This window comes from Saccopteryx bilineata, chromosome 4, assembly GCF_036850765.1.
Source record: "Saccopteryx bilineata isolate mSacBil1 chromosome 4, mSacBil1_pri_phased_curated, whole genome shotgun sequence".
Lineage (NCBI taxonomy): Eukaryota > Metazoa > Chordata > Mammalia > Chiroptera > Emballonuridae > Saccopteryx > Saccopteryx bilineata.
Genome location: NC_089493.1, coordinates 48,723,446 through 48,738,930, shown reverse-complemented (window position 1 = coordinate 48,738,930; position 15,485 = coordinate 48,723,446). Strand labels below are relative to the sequence as shown.

The 15,485-nt window shown below is 37.5% G+C and overlaps 1 protein-coding gene and 1 non-coding gene across 2 annotated transcripts; both read left to right on the top strand.

The window, feature by feature from the left end:
* Positions 1–1,436: 1,436 nt before the first annotated feature.
* TMX1 (thioredoxin related transmembrane protein 1) lies at positions 1,437–14,174 on the top strand. Its single transcript, XM_066276472.1, has 8 exons — positions 1,437–1,678; positions 4,448–4,563; positions 6,223–6,268; positions 8,025–8,153; positions 10,102–10,147; positions 10,244–10,345; positions 10,459–10,525; positions 13,714–14,174. The coding sequence occupies exons 1-8, from the start codon at positions 1,527–1,529 to the stop codon at positions 13,884–13,886; spliced, it is 831 nt and encodes a 276-aa protein (XP_066132569.1). The 5' UTR covers positions 1,437–1,526; the 3' UTR covers positions 13,887–14,174.
* On the top strand, positions 4,681–4,814 carry LOC136337062 (small nucleolar RNA SNORA70). The gene has a single exon (XR_010731777.1). It is a non-coding gene; the product is annotated as a small nucleolar RNA SNORA70 (small nucleolar RNA).
* Positions 14,175–15,485: the final 1,311 nt, after the last annotated feature.

The window sequence follows — 15,485 nt, the reverse complement described above, 5'->3', positions numbered from 1 at the left end:
AGTCCAGGCAAGAGAGAATAGAACCATGAATTAGGGTGTTGTCTGTGGGAAAGGAAATAAATTGTCAGATCAGGATATGTTTTGGAAGTAGAGCTCCCATGGGGGAGGGAGTGAAACAAGAGAGAAATAAGTAACTAAAATATAAATTTTTGTCTTGAGTAACCATATGGAATGTGGAACTTTTTACTGAAATGGAAGACTAGAAAAGAGAAAATCAAGACTTTTCTTTTTTGGGCCATGTTATCTTTGAGTTATTAGATACCCAAAGATGTCCAGCAAAGATTTGAATATATGTCCAATGTTCCCAGAAGGGTCAGGGCTGGCATGACATCCATTTGGATGGCTTTTAAAGCCAGTATTGAGGTTATCTGGAATGTGTGAATATAAAGAGAAGGAGGGGACCAGTACAGCATCCTGCAACCAACCAATGTCTAGAAGTCATATAGAGGAGGACCAGCCAAGAAGTTTCAGAAGGAGCAACTAGTGACACAGGAGAAAAAACAAGTAAGTGCGGCACCGCAGAAGGGAAGACAAAGCTTTTCATAGAAGGTGTGATGATTGTAAATTGCTGCTGGCAGTCAAGGAAGATGGATACTGAGAAGAAACAACTGGCTTTGTTAACATGCAGATCACTAGTGTCCCAGAAAGAGCCTTTCAGTGGACGGGTAGGGAACGAGTCAGTTGGAGTGAGTTTAGTACAGAATGTGAGGTGAGAAAGTGTAATGGCAACTATTTTCATTGGACTGATTAATACTTTCTAAAGACAGTGCACGTTTTGATTTGCATTTGTGTTTGTTCTCTTTTTATGTCTAATCTAGCATCTCTGTAATAACTGGGCTAAAAAATTGATAACATACATCCTAAAGTGCATAATGTGCTCTAATCTGAACATGCACAAGCTCGATGGCCTTTTACGTTTTTGTTGTGTGTTTGTGCACACCTGTGTCATCACTAGTCAGACCAAGGCATAGAATTTAAAGGGTACCTCATAAGGTTTCCGTGTGCACTTTTCCAGTCTATAATACTCCAGAAGTAATCAATGTTCTGACTCACATAAACAGCCATTAGCTTTACTACTAAAATTTCCAAAGGAAACAAATGACAATTCTACAGGGCATTTAACCAGAAACTGCGATAGTGTAAATTTACCAACTGGCTAGAGTTAAGTATAAAATGCCAAAAATTTGGCGCCAAATCCTGACACAGACTTTGAAAGTCTTCCTTTCCGAAGCCGCTCCCACTTTCTGCACCAGGCCTCTTGTGCACTTCCTCGGTTCTCAACAATACTGGGGGCACAGCAGGCGGTAGGAGGGGACCACTTTTTTGTCATGCGCACTAGGGATAGGCGCGCTTCCCTCTTTCCCAAATCAAGTAGAACAGAGCCTCCTCCTGCGCATTGAGTTTTCTAGGCGCGCGCGCCGCGCGGTTTTGCGCATGAGCAGATCAGCCCGCGAGGGCGGAAGTGAGAAGCCGCTGCGCGGAGGCGGGGGCGGCCGCGCTTGCAGTGGGGTCGCCGAGTGGCCGAGATGGCTATCCCTGGGAGTCTCGTAGTTCCGGTGACAGTCCTGATGCTGTTGCTTTGCGGGGCTCCCTGGACCCACGGGCGGCGGAGCGACGTGCGCGTCATCACGGACGAGAACTGGAAAGAATTGCTGGAAGGAGAGTGGATGATAGAATTGTGAGCGCGCGGCGGTTGTCTCAGGGCCCCCTTGGTGGGGCGGGCGGGCCGGGGGTCCTAGGTCCAAGTCCGGACAGCCGACTTTACCCCCCACCTGTCCCGCGGGGCGCAAGTTCCCCGGGACTGCCACGGCAGACTGCGGAGCCCGCGCAGTGACTCCTCCAGGTCCCCAAACTCCTCTGCGGACCGGCGGCCGGCTGGTCCCACCCCCTCCTGGTTTTATACCCGGGAATAGTGTTTTCTGCCGAAGTGCGCTCCAGTTTCCCATCTAAGGCTGTGAGGCGCCTACGAGATTTCGATTTGGTTCTCTCTTAACTCTAATTCATGGCTTTGGGGGTGAGGTAGTTTGTGCGACTAGTTCTGTACAGTAATATATTTTAAAATGGTCTTTCACAAACATACTCCTAGACTTCTTTGCACCAGATTTTACAAAAGAGGAATTTAAGCAGAATGGCTCTTCTCTTTTTGTCTAATTATCTTTAAAAGGTAGTCTATTTATAATGTCGGAATTTGGGACTCTGTTTTAAATTTTATTTTATGGACCAGGTATATTTCTATTTCAAGTGCCAAGTAAATTCACGTTGGATTATTTTAGAATCTTCGTTCCCTGTATGACTTTGTCTTGCATTACTTTGATCTTTCTGCACTTCGTTTTTTCTTTGCGTGTATGTTCTTGGAAAGTACTGAATGCCCCAGTCTTGTGACTCTTAAGACTTTCCAACTGGTACTGTATTAAAAGGTAAAATTAATGTATGGATGTGATTGTAAATTCAGAACAAAATCATGTGTTTAGACTGATTCCGTTATAAGGTGCCTTCTGCGTCGGTAGAAAATAAACTGTGCCTTTGCTTTAGTTTCTAAATTGGTGATAGTGGTGGCAGTGTTATTGATACTGGTGGCATTAGTTACATTAGTAAAAAAACAACATTATTGAGTGTTAACTGCACTAGACACTGCTAAACACTTTACATACATTATTATATTTAATTCTCTCCAAATTCTATACGATAGGTATTATTTCCCATACTTAACCGATAAGAGATACCTAAAGACCTAATTAACCTGTCCTGGTATTGCTACACTGCTTCCTTTCAGTTTCCAGAGCCTAATAGAGTAGGCGTGCAGTGATAGCTGTCAGAATACCCTCATTCTTGAACAAGGTTCCAGCGAGTGTCTTCCTTCATTGCCCTGTTGCCACTTTAAGAGGCAGGTGGAAGTACACATCATTAAGGGAAAACCCAGAAATCCAAATCAGTAACTCTTGAGTCAGAGAATCCAAAAAAAGGTGTAGAACATTTATATGGAAGACAAGATAGGGGAAATGTTTATAGTATGCATGTAGTCTCTAACTCAATGAAATGAATTTTCAGACACCATTGAAGTTTCAGGGGAGAGGAACTCTGACAAGTGACAGCATTCAGTTTTTCTTGTCAGGAGGAACTTGTTTTAGTTTGTGCCCATACAAATATTGTTTCATAAATAACGTTTTAAGCAAGAGAGGTTATGAATTTATATGATATGTGCAAAATACAATCAAGCATTACTCCAGGAAATTTTTAAAAATTCATTTTGATCAAATTATATAAACATCAGTCAAAAGTGAAGTATATTTGAATTAGAGCATCAGTGTGAAATTAGTATACAATAGTACTTTTTTTCTTATTTTTTTTTCCCTCATAGCTTACTGATTTTGAGGCTTGGTCTTTAAAAAGCACTTGGAAAACATAAGAAACTTTGTAAAGGGATCAAGTTAGTAGTCCTAAATTTTTACAAGTCAGTTATCTACATTAAATCCAACCTGATCAGAAGTTTTGTTACAGAGATATTTTCATTGTAATACTTTTTATTGTTACAAACTTTGGCTTTTATGTATGGTATTGGTCTTGTTCCACAATGCCTATTACTTTTAGGGGTTTTATTTTTAATAAAGTATTATATATAATGAAGTTCAGAAATCACTCGTGTTTAACAGGTGTATGCTTTCTTTCTGGTTCCATAAAAAAAATGAGGCAAAGTATAAAATAATACATAATAAAGTGGAAAAACTAAATCTTGGGAAATCAGGGCATTGAAAAATGCTAAATAAAAGAATAATTAAAATCTTAATATGCTTCGCCATAAATTTGTAAACCTGAAGTCTTAATTAACAGGCTTAGCAAGGGCTGGCCAAAAAATTTTGTTTGGCTGCCTAGTGTTTGTGTCAATGGCTAACGTTTTGAGGTAATGTCTTTATATAAAAATGCAGATTTCCTGGCTTCTTTTGTATAAGAAGAGCCTGCCATCCTGGGTAGCAATCTGTGGCAGTTGTCCTGAGCAGTGGTTTCTTGTTTAAGATGGGGTACCAGTTTCCTTATTCACTACAGCCCTGGGTACTTCCTATTTTTCTCACACTGGCACCTTGTATTTGTGACTCCTGCAGTATAAAATGATTAAAACTGGTGAACTGCAGATTAAGCTTTGAGCTTTCTGGTGACCACATTTTAATAGAGAAATCCAAAGGTTTTTTTTTTAAAGAGCTGTTTTGCATGTGAAAAAGTCCTTGGGTCTTATTCTCAGAACTACTTTTATGTGATTAGCATCATCAAGTCATAGCTCTTGATTGCCAGAGTGTTAGGCCCACATTTAAAACTTTTTTTTATTTTCACAAAATCACCCACACTGTCTTGTTTTTAGTAAATACTATTCTTCACCAGTTGCACATTTTAGACTTTAATTTGAAGGTGGTTGTATTTGAGTGCTTAACTTTTTTTATTTTTAACTGTTTCTCAGTTATGCTCCGTGGTGTCCTGCTTGTCAGAATCTTCAACCCGAATGGGAAAGTTTTGCTGAATGGGGAGAAGATCTTGAGATTAATGTTGCAAAAGTAGATGTTACAGAGCAGCCAGGTACTGTAAGTCTGGATAGTTTTGTTTCTTTGCATATTGGGTTGATAATGTTTATCCTGGTTTCCACATTACATGGTCTTAATTGTACGTTTCGTTAGATTTTGAAAACATAACTGTCTGCAGTTAAGCCTACTCACTCACCTCTCTGATGTGGGGGCTTGGTGAGCAGTGGCTACAAAAAAGCAGATTCTTTGGTTGTGGTTGCAGCTCATTCTTTTTATGTGCTGCTCTAAGGGACCTAGGAGATATCACCCTCCCCCCTTTCTTCCTCATGTAACTGTCTTTGATCCTATTGTGCTTTAAATTCCAGCTCCCAGATTACTGTGTAAGATACCTTTAAGAAGTTCCAGAACAGTGTAGTCAGGTGAACATTGGCCAAGGCACCATTTGCATCCCTATCAAGCTTCAGGATAAGGATCATATGGTTAAAGATCTTCTTAGAATCAAGGTTATATTCCTTGACAAGTGGTCTGAATATCTGTAATTGGGTTCTGGATTTAGTACCTGTGATTTGAGGACATGGGCTGTTAATTTACAAAGCCTGCATAGTTGTGGGGTCAGATACACTCCTGACTTGGTCCCTGGACAAGTGGAAGGTCCTGCCTTTAAGGATGCTCCTTTCTTTCATTTTTTTTTTTAAATGAAAGGAGGGGAGGTAGACTCCCACATGTGCCCTGACGGGGATCTACCTGGCACTCCCTCCACCCCCCTATCTGGGGCCGATGCTCGAGTTAACTGAGCTATGCTCAGTGCTCAGGGCTGAGGCTTGGACCAACTGAGCTGTCCTCAGTGCCCAGGGCCAATGCTTGAACCAGTTGAGCCACTGGCTGTGAGAGGGGAGAGAGAGGGGAAGAGAAGCAGATGGTTGCATCTCATGTGTGCCCTGACTGGGGATCGAATCTGGGACATCTGTGTGCCAGGTTAACGCCCTATCCACTGAGCAGACTGGCCAGGGCCGGAATGCTCTTACCTCTTCTTGGTCACAGTATACCTGGGTTCTTGAGTCTGTCCTATTCCAAATGGTAATAATAGCTAATATTGAGCACTTGCCACTTACAGGTACTACTGCAAATGTTTTGCGTTCATTATGTAAATCCTTATACAACCTTGTGAGATAGGTTACATCCCCATTTTATAGATAAGAAACCTGATGCATAGAGAGATTAATCTTCTGTTATATTAACAGTTGGTTAATAATAATGTTAGCTGCTATTATTATTGCCCGTCTATAATTCATAATGTTTTCTATTTTTAACAACACCTTAAACTCAGTCTTTGTTTTCTGAATGTCAAATGCAATTTGATTTGATTTTAGACCATTTTAATATAGACTACTGTTAGCTGTTTCATGAGTCATTACTAGTAGTCTTATCAAAGTATAATTGATCAAATGTTTATAAATTCACTTTTAATTGAGATAATATGTAGTAGCTTTTTTAAAAGTTGCTGTAAGTAAATAATTGGGATTTTTTTATTGTTTATGTTATAAAGCTCCACTACTTTTAGGTATAATGTAATATTTTTTTCCTAATAGTATTTAAATCAGAATCAACATTTTAAGTAGTAAGTGATTACTACTTAAATCTAAAATCTGCTCATGTAAAACCTGCTCTGTATTTTTTCATGTATTTATTTCTAATCTTTCTTCATCATTTATAGGACTGAGTGGGCGATTTATCATAACCGCTCTTCCTACTATTTATCAGTAAGTATTTGAAGATTTGGTATCATAATAGAATCAGAATAGTAGGCCTCTGGCCTGGATCATGTTTAAAGAGCATTATATTCATTAATATAGTACAAGGCTTATTAACTACTAGTGCTGTCCTTGGTGCCTTTAGATAGATGAATGATGTCTGAAACAGTCCCTGATTTCAGAGATACGTAATTGTTTTCAAAGGTTATGTTCACACGAAGTGGTTTGCTACTCTTCAGCATAGTAAATGTTTTTTGAGCCCATAGTTGTGGTAAGTCCTGTAGAAAGTTTGGTGAGGGAAAAATCTTTGGGCTGGATGGATTGTGGAGAATATGGGGGTTAAATGCAATCTTGGAGGTAGAATTTTCAAAAACGCAGAGTAAACGCTCTGTATTGAGGGCAGTCTCAAATAGTTATAAATAGGAAACATGATATGTTCGAAATTAGTTAAGAGAGTGCTGTACCTCAACTGTGGAGCAGTAGTAGGTGAAATGGTTGAGTATGAAGTCAGAATGAACAAAATTATGTACTCTTCAGTATCAGGTCTTTTAGTTTGACTATATTCTAAGTGGGGATAGGAAATCTCAAATCTGTACCTGCCCTGTATTTAACCCTCATCTCACTGGGGGGTTGACTGCCAGGAGGTCCTACTGGCCTCATTTAAAGTTATGAAAACGAGTTGGCAATTCCTTCTGTGTCTGTATGTCACTTTTCCTTGTTGTCTTGTCATGTTTATGTCTGTTTCCCTGTACCATTTTTGTTCTCCCCTGCTCCCTTTGTATCTATTTAAATGTCTATTTGTCTCCTTAAGTGCTTCTCTTCCTTTTCAGTCACTGCTTTCCCCTGAAGTCTCTTTACTTGGCTGTAATCATACTCTCCCTTTCCTTTTCACTTCTCAACAGCCCTTGAACTTACGTGGAATTTCCTGCCCATTTTCTTTTAGTCTTGTTTATCATGCTCATTCCCCTAACTTCTGCCTTTTGAAATCCTACTTGTTCTTCAAAAACAACTTAAATGCCATTTTTCTACAAAACATTGTTTTTTGGGTTTTTTTCTTACTTGTGGTCTTTGGCTCTGGGTGAATAAAGGATCCTTTAACCCTACGGTAGGTAATAGGGAACTATTGAAAGTTGTTGCATGAAGTGATTAAAATAAAAGTGGTAATGAAGGAGGATCAGACTGGCAGTATTATTTAAGGTAGTTTGAGAATGGGGAAGATGTGGGAGCAGGGAGAGCGGTTGTGATGCTGTGACAGCTTTCATATGTCGGGAATAGGAAGGACAAAGAGGGTGTTGGGAAGAGCGAAACGCTTTACCAGATGCCCACCAGCGATTTTAGGCATGATGGCTGAGATGATGTGATTGTGACTGAAAATACCAGAAAATTACTTTAAATTTTTACCTAGTAGCTTAGTAATAACAGGTATCAGACACTATTCTAACAATTTTTCATGTAAATGTGTATTACATGTAAGGCTTAAAAGTGATTTTCTAAGATTTTTATAACAACTTACTATGTTTCATAGTTTTATTATTTGGAAGAGTAACAATAACAGTCTCAAGGTTTATGATTGTATAAAAGTACAATCTCATTGTTTAAATTTGGGGCTAAGATGACATGAGTTGATAATATAATTTGCTATTTGTACGTTGCTAATGATTTTGAATATTAGGATTAAATATAAAATGAGGTTAAAGAAATAGCAAAAGAAATACAAAATTTATTTATTTGGTGCTAATTAATATTTAATTCTGATCCTCTTTAGTTGTAAAGGTGGTGAATTTAGGCGTTATCAGGGCCCAAGGACTAAGAAGGATTTTATAAACTTTATAAGTGAAAAAGAGTGGAAAAGCATTGAACCTGTTTCCTCATGGTTTGGTCCAGGTTCCATTCTGTAAGTATGAGGGATTTTTCTCTTATTTATTTCAGTTTTAAGTGAAATAAATAACTATATTTTGTATAAGTAAAGGATTCTTGGACTTGTAAAGTATATTCAGATTTTTTTATGTGATATTTTTTATTTGACTCTCTTCTAAGTTGAATGATACTTTGATCCTTATTCAGCCAGGAGACATTTTATAGAGTTAAGTTGAAAGCCTTTTCAGGAATGTTTTAACTCTGTAGATATGGTTCTTTGTATCATCAAAGGCTTTTTAATCCTCCTAAGAGTGTGGACAGTGTAATGGGTAAAGATATCATCTGAGCTTAGTGTTTGAATGAGAAGACTACTCAAACATGTGCTTACTGGTGCTAGCTTTAGATTTTAGTTCTTAATTTAATGAGATTGAATTATTCCACCTGCCTGATTACTTTATGTTTGAATAGATGGACAAACAATGACCCTAATAACCCTCATGGCATGATTAAACACTGAGCTTTAAATATGACTAGAGGGTTCTGCGGAGCAGTAAGGATTGGAGATAGTATGCATAATTCCTGCTAGTCATTGGGGTGCAATGCCCTCTGGGTCATTTGAGAGACTTCCAGGCATATTAAGTGTTGCTGAGGTCACCAAGGACTTATCCTGGTGTGGCTTAAGCTATCTCTTCCTGTCTCCTCATCACACTTGTGGCATTGGGACACCAATAGATAAAATGCTCAGGGTCTGGGAGTGGGGGAAAGATCAGCCCTAAGCATTATTTTGAAACAGAACTTTATCTTTTCCACCTTTTCCTTACACCTCTCCTCCTTGAAAATCTCTGAATTGGTTTGTCCTTTAGCTGTCAGAATTCTGTCACTGAAGCACTGTGTCCAACCTAATTAAGGCACTTAGTATTCGTGATAGAGTCTAATTACTTCAGACTATGGTGAAGATACACAGTGCTTTATGTTTCAGTTCCTTATTTTAAACAAAAGCAACATCATTATAAAGTACCTTTCTGTGTTAAACTGAAAGTGTTACCGATTTTTGTTTTTTAAAATCTCATAAATGAATCTTTGTACCTTTTTGGTAAAAGAGGGGGTTGCTTCTAAGTCTCTGTTGAATCCTCAGGGTGGCAGTCCATACCTTTTTTATTGGACTGAATCAGGGGCACCCCCAGTGTCAGCTCAGCAGGTTCACTCACCCGTGATTGGGAGTTGGGTAGGGCATCCTGCATATAGGAACTTGGCTAGTGTGTGAATTGGTTTATGTGTTGGTGGCATCCGTCCCAATAGAGGGAAAGCAGTGGAGAACCAACAAACCCTTCTTATTTTTGGAGCATGCCTTTTTTTCTCATTGTCCATCTGAACTACTTGGGTTTAATTATATGAAAATAAGAAAATATTTTTACTTATATGATGACTTAGCATTTGTTTCCTATGTAATTATTTTATATACCATTAAACTATAGCAAACAATGCTATTGTAAGTTTAGTTTTACCATGGAGTAATTCTGAGGTGGGGAGGCTCAGCTCAGTGAGTGCCCTGGTTCTTTCTTCAGGCTCTGCTCATGAAGGGGCTCTCTGCTCCTGCGGAGCCATTCGCTTCACGGTATGCGTACTGAAACTAACGGTTCCTAGAGCTTGGGACCGGCTCCTCAGAGTGCATTGCAGAAGCCATCAGATAAAAGGTGAAAGGTTAATGTCAAAGCAATAGGAGAAAAGGGAAATAATTATTAAATGTTTTATTTATGAGGACATCACATAGTGAACAATAATTCAGAAACTTAATTTTCATTAACAAGTCTTCTTGTTATGGTCTTGAAATTAATGTCGTATGACTATTCTTGATTCACATCAGCAGTAAAACCTGGCCTGCTGGGGAGATGATAGAGTGAAAAATAGAAGGTATGGTTGTACATACATATTGTATATTCTCCTTTAAAACTGTATCTAAGTTTCTCAATCCTCTTTTATTTTAGGATGAGTAGTATGTCAGCACTCTTTCAGCTCTCTATGTGGATCAGGGTATGGGCTATCATTTTATTTGTTTTAAAATTTTTTAACAGTATTACTTTTTAAAAATGACCAGGTTTTTAGGTTATTTTTTTCTTTTGATTTTAGACTTGCCATAACTATTTTATTGAGGACCTTGGATTGCCAGTCTGGGGATCATATGCAGTTTTTGCTGTAGCAACTCTGCTTTCAGGACTATTATTAGGACTTGTAAGTACGAGGAAGAAAAATGTTCTAAAAGTGGATAATTTTATATAGTTGCACTATATAAATATATAGCATTATCATATATTTTACATTTGGATTTATGTTTATTTTTGCAGTGGATGATATTTGTGGCAGATTTCCTTTGTCCTTCAAAAAGGCGCAGAGCACAGCCATACCCTTCCAGTAAGTATATTTTTATTTTAATTTTTCTTTTGAATTCTTTTATTACTTATTTATTCATTTTTAAAATTTATTTTTTGATTACAGTTGACATGTAAGTTAATTTCAGGTGTATGCATAGTGGTTAGACATTTATATTATATATACCTATGAAGTGATTGCCCTGATAAGTCTACTACCATCCAACACCGTTTTGCAGTACAGTATCACAATATTTTTGACTGTATTCCCTACGTTGTACTTTATATCCCATGACTGATTTGGTAACGGGGAATTTGTACTTCTTAATCCCTCCCTCCCAGCTTAGGTTTCTAAATATGGAGCGGTTGCTTATTTCAGAAGGGGGAGGGGGATATATATTTCATGTAAGAGTGACAGCTCAGTGGATTTTGGAATACACTTGTTTCTTGGCTTTTATAATGTGGAGAATTTATAATATTGCATAGGACTTGCAGATATTTAATAACACTGATCTGATACCAGTTTAGTTGAAAATTCCATGATATTCATAGATTCATTTGAACATACTTGAGTGTAAAAAAGGTGAATATATTCCTTTGAAGTAGAATTCATTAATCATTAATATAGTGGTCACATTTGAAGATTTTTCTTTTTAGTCTAGCCAAATCTAAGTTTTTCTGGATGGATACTGGGAAAAGCAGTACCCGTAGTCGATTTAGGATTGGCATTGACACTGCTCTGAGTTTCTGTAATTAGAGGTATTCACTGCTGTCTTAATTTAATTACCCAGCAATCATTTATTTTCAGTCTTGAAAATGACATTGTTATGGAAGCCATCTTGCTTTTTTTAAAGAACTTTTACTTTTTGTCATCCCGTTTGCTTTTCAGCCGGTCTCTAGCGTAGCTGGCATAAAAGCAGTGCTCTTCCTATTTTGTGGTTGAGTAAACTGAGGCTCAGAGGGATGAAGTATTTCCCAAGGTTAACACAGAGTGACAGCTGAGCATAGAACCTAAGTCAGATTATTGGCCTGGCATATCCATATGCTGCCTTTCCTCATTTAGGATTTATTGAGGTCAAAACTCCTGAAATGAAGTCAGTGGAGACTGCATGTACAGTATACTTTTTTCATTGAATAACTGATAGGTTTTCTTTTCATTTTGTAGATAGTTGTATCGATACTATAAAAAAGATATGTATAGGGGAGGTAATCATTTTATCACCAAAGTTCACTGACCTATAGGAAAATAATGGAAGCACAGATTACTTAAAAAGACAGTTTAAAAGTTGGTGAATGTGTATTTTATTTCACTTCAAAAAGCTTAGCCATAGCAACAAATTTGTCTCTTAAGTAAACTGATAGATTTTATTCATACTTTAATGTGATACTGCCTTTTCTAATAATAAGCCACATGATTTGAGTTGTTTTTGAGTATATGTGTTTGGCTTAGATTGTGAGTTGCTAGGGAAAGACCCAACTTGGTCTAGCTTTATGCAAAATAGGAGTTTATTGGTTTATATAGCAAGAAAGTCTGAGGGCAGAAGTGATTGGACCCTGGGGCTCAAATGTTAGGATGCTATGTGTCTAAATTTCTCTGTTCTCCTTGCCTTTGCTTGTCCATTTTTAGCTCTTTCCAGTCCTTAGCGTAAAGTGATTATAGCTTACAGTCATAGAGTAAGAAGGAAATAACGCCTTCTCCCTACCTCCACCATCTTTTGGAAGATTCTGGTACACTCCACTTGTGTTAAAAGGTTCCCTTTTTGGAGCAGTCATTGTAACCATGGTTTCACAACATTGACACTATTGACCTTTTAGGATGCATAATTTTTAATTATGATGGACTGTCTTTTGGATGTTGTTGGGTGTTCAGCAATATCTCACTGGTCACCAGTAGCACCACCTCTCAGTTGTGAGAATCAAAAATGTCTCCAGACATTGCCGTATGTTCCCTGGGGTGCAATATCACCCCTGTTGGAGAACCACTCCTGTAAACTGTAGTGCTCACCACAACCACGTGGGGTGTGGTGTAGAAAGGTGTTGTTAACCATGTTGTTAACAGATTGTCCAGTACATGGTAATTCCTTCCCATCGATTCTTAACTTACGCTCCTGTATTTTTTCCCCTCCACTCTGGATTGCCTAGGATTAGGAGGAATCTAGGATCACTGCAGAGAGTAAAGCTCATTGGCACAATTTTGTCTTCTTTATCTCAGCTTGAGATGGTGTGTTCTAAGTTTAAGTTAACTATCAACAGGCCCTATAAAAAAATGAAGAGTGTATGTGTACATATTTAAAAATTCATTGAGTTATGTGCTTAAGATTTGTACATTTTATTGTCATTAAGCCCTGATAAAAGTACATGTAGAATAGAGGAAGCACATTTATGAAACCATTTGAAAAAAAACATGGATAGGAATGTAACCTTCAACTGTAAATGTCTGGTTGCTGTTCACTTGGGAACTGAAACAAGGGTAGTATTGAAGTTTGTTTCAGTATGCTTACTAATTAAAAGATTTAATAGCAAATTAAGATAGTTATATTTAGTGCAGTTTATTTTCTTAGAACATCTGTAGTCACAGCATTAATTCTGATTCCTCAATTTAAATTCATAAACAGGTGGGTATTTAATGAATTTGGTAATTAAAGTGGATCTTGCAAACCAACTTTTATTTTTATGGTATCACTTATTCTTGAAGATAACTTTTTCCTTTTTTTTTTTTTTTTTTTGCATTTTTCCGAAGCTGGAAACAGGGAAAGACAGTCAGACAGACTCCTGCATGCGCCCAACCGGGATCCACCCGGCATGCCCACCATGGGGCGATGCTCTGCCCATCCTGGGCGTCGCCATGTTGCGACCAGAGCCACTCTAGCGCCTGAGGCAGAGGCCACAGAGCCATCCCCAGCGCCCGGGCCATCTTTGCTCCAGTGGAGCCTCGGCTGCGGGAGGGGAAGAGAGAGACAGAGAGGAAGGCACGGTGGAGGGGTGGAGAAGCAAATGGGCGCTTCTCCTGTGTGCCCTGGCGGGGAATCGAACCCGGGTCCTCCGCACACTAGGCCGACACTCTACCACTGAGCCAACCGGCCAGGGCTTAACTTTTTCCTTTTGGAAATCCAAACTTATGATTGATAAATAAATGCCAAAGCAGTTTGTGGATATATGAACCATGTCTTGACTTGACACTAATACAAATCTAGTATATCAACAAAACATTTTGTGGTCTTTATCTTTAAGAAAAATTATCAGAATCTTGTCAACCTTTGAAAAAAATGGAGGAGGAACAAGAGGCTGATGACGAAGATGCTTCAGAAGAGGAAGCTGAAGGTAAAGGAAGAAACAAAGTCTTTCCACAGAATGCCCTCAGACAGCGTCCTGTGGGTCCTTCATTGGCCACAGATAAATCCTAGTTGATTTTTATAAATAGCTCAGTATGATTTGGACAACAACAGAAGATTAATCATTTCTTTTGGCTTGAAATGAACTGTGACTTGTACACTGCAGGGTTCAATCTATATTGTCTACCTTTAGAAAATAAAAGTAGCACTATGTAAAAAGTTTGAAATAGAATATAATGACAGCATGGTGGCTTAAACAGTTCTTTAAGTTTTTGAAGAATCTGGTGCCAAGCAATAAGATTTGTGTATGTTTGTTTAATATCTTTTTTCATAATAAAATTTTTCTGAGTTGAAAAATTATATTTCCCAAGTATTGCATTATTGAAGTATTTAAGGAGATTACTTTAGAGAAAAAGCTTTCTGATTTGATATAATTTTTCTCACTTTCACTGTGAAAAAAACAAACGTATTTCCCACAAATGAGAACTTTTTCCATTGTCTCAAGAAATGGTATTTCAATGACAACTTTCGTCCTTTCAGAGATATAGTCCAAAATTTTCTCGTATTTTTAGATTATGCAACTAAAGAACTACCTTATTTTAATTACAGTTTTTTACACATGATAATGCAGGATATGGTACTGATGTAAGAAGATTTTATAAGTCCGTGGTGTTGTCTTGATTGCTATAAAGGTTGGTTGCCTTTTTTGTTAACTCTGATCAGTGTATTTTTCTTACCATGGTTACACTTTTCATTTTCCAAATTGGATATTGTCCTGTAGATATTTTTTATGTTTTAATATTTTGTTGTACACTCAAGTTCAGTTATCTTTAAAATTGAAGATTTTTCTACTGATGTAAAATTTTGGCCATTCCTTTTAGATTTTAAATCATTCTTGTTTAACCTCAATTTAGACTTTATTTTATATTTTTGATGTGAAGGTGAACATTTCTGAATTTTATTTGATGTGGAAAAGCCTCGGTATTTTATCTTATGAAAATTCACAGAAGCTTAATCTGGTATAAAATAAAGTTAGTATTTTCAGGAAAAAACATCTTTCATAGTGTTTTCAATGTACATTTGTCCTCATGTACAGAAAGTTCATAATTGATTTTACAAAGTCAGTGTACACTTGATGTTTTTAAAATCATAACATTTTTATGTGTTTGAGAAGACAAACTTCGTATTCTGTACTTTTCTGTTGTGGCATTTCACAGATAGGAATCAGCAGGATGGGACAGTTAATATAGTTTTGCTTTTTAAAGAGATAGAACACAGAGTTTTTTTACCTTACAGCAAAAGTGGGGTCTGTATAGAAAAAAATATAGAACTGTATTGGCTATGAGAAGGGGAAAGAACCATAAGTATTCAGAGTGAGTCACCTGTCTCTCATGTAATAGACAATTTCTGTAGTGTCCCCTCTCTAGATTCTGCTTCTGTGCCATTTCATTGAACTCACAGTTTCATAATGTACAACAGTTTCTCCTGTAGAATATTAAGTATTTTATCACTGAGAGTTTGAATGTGTAGTAATTTTGTGATGCTTTAGAAAAATATATTCAAAACACAAAATAAACTTTTCTAAGCTTTCACTAAAGCTGAAGACGTTTGATTTCTAGTTGCATATTTAGAAATGTTTGATTTCTATTTAATAGTGTTTAAATGAATAGT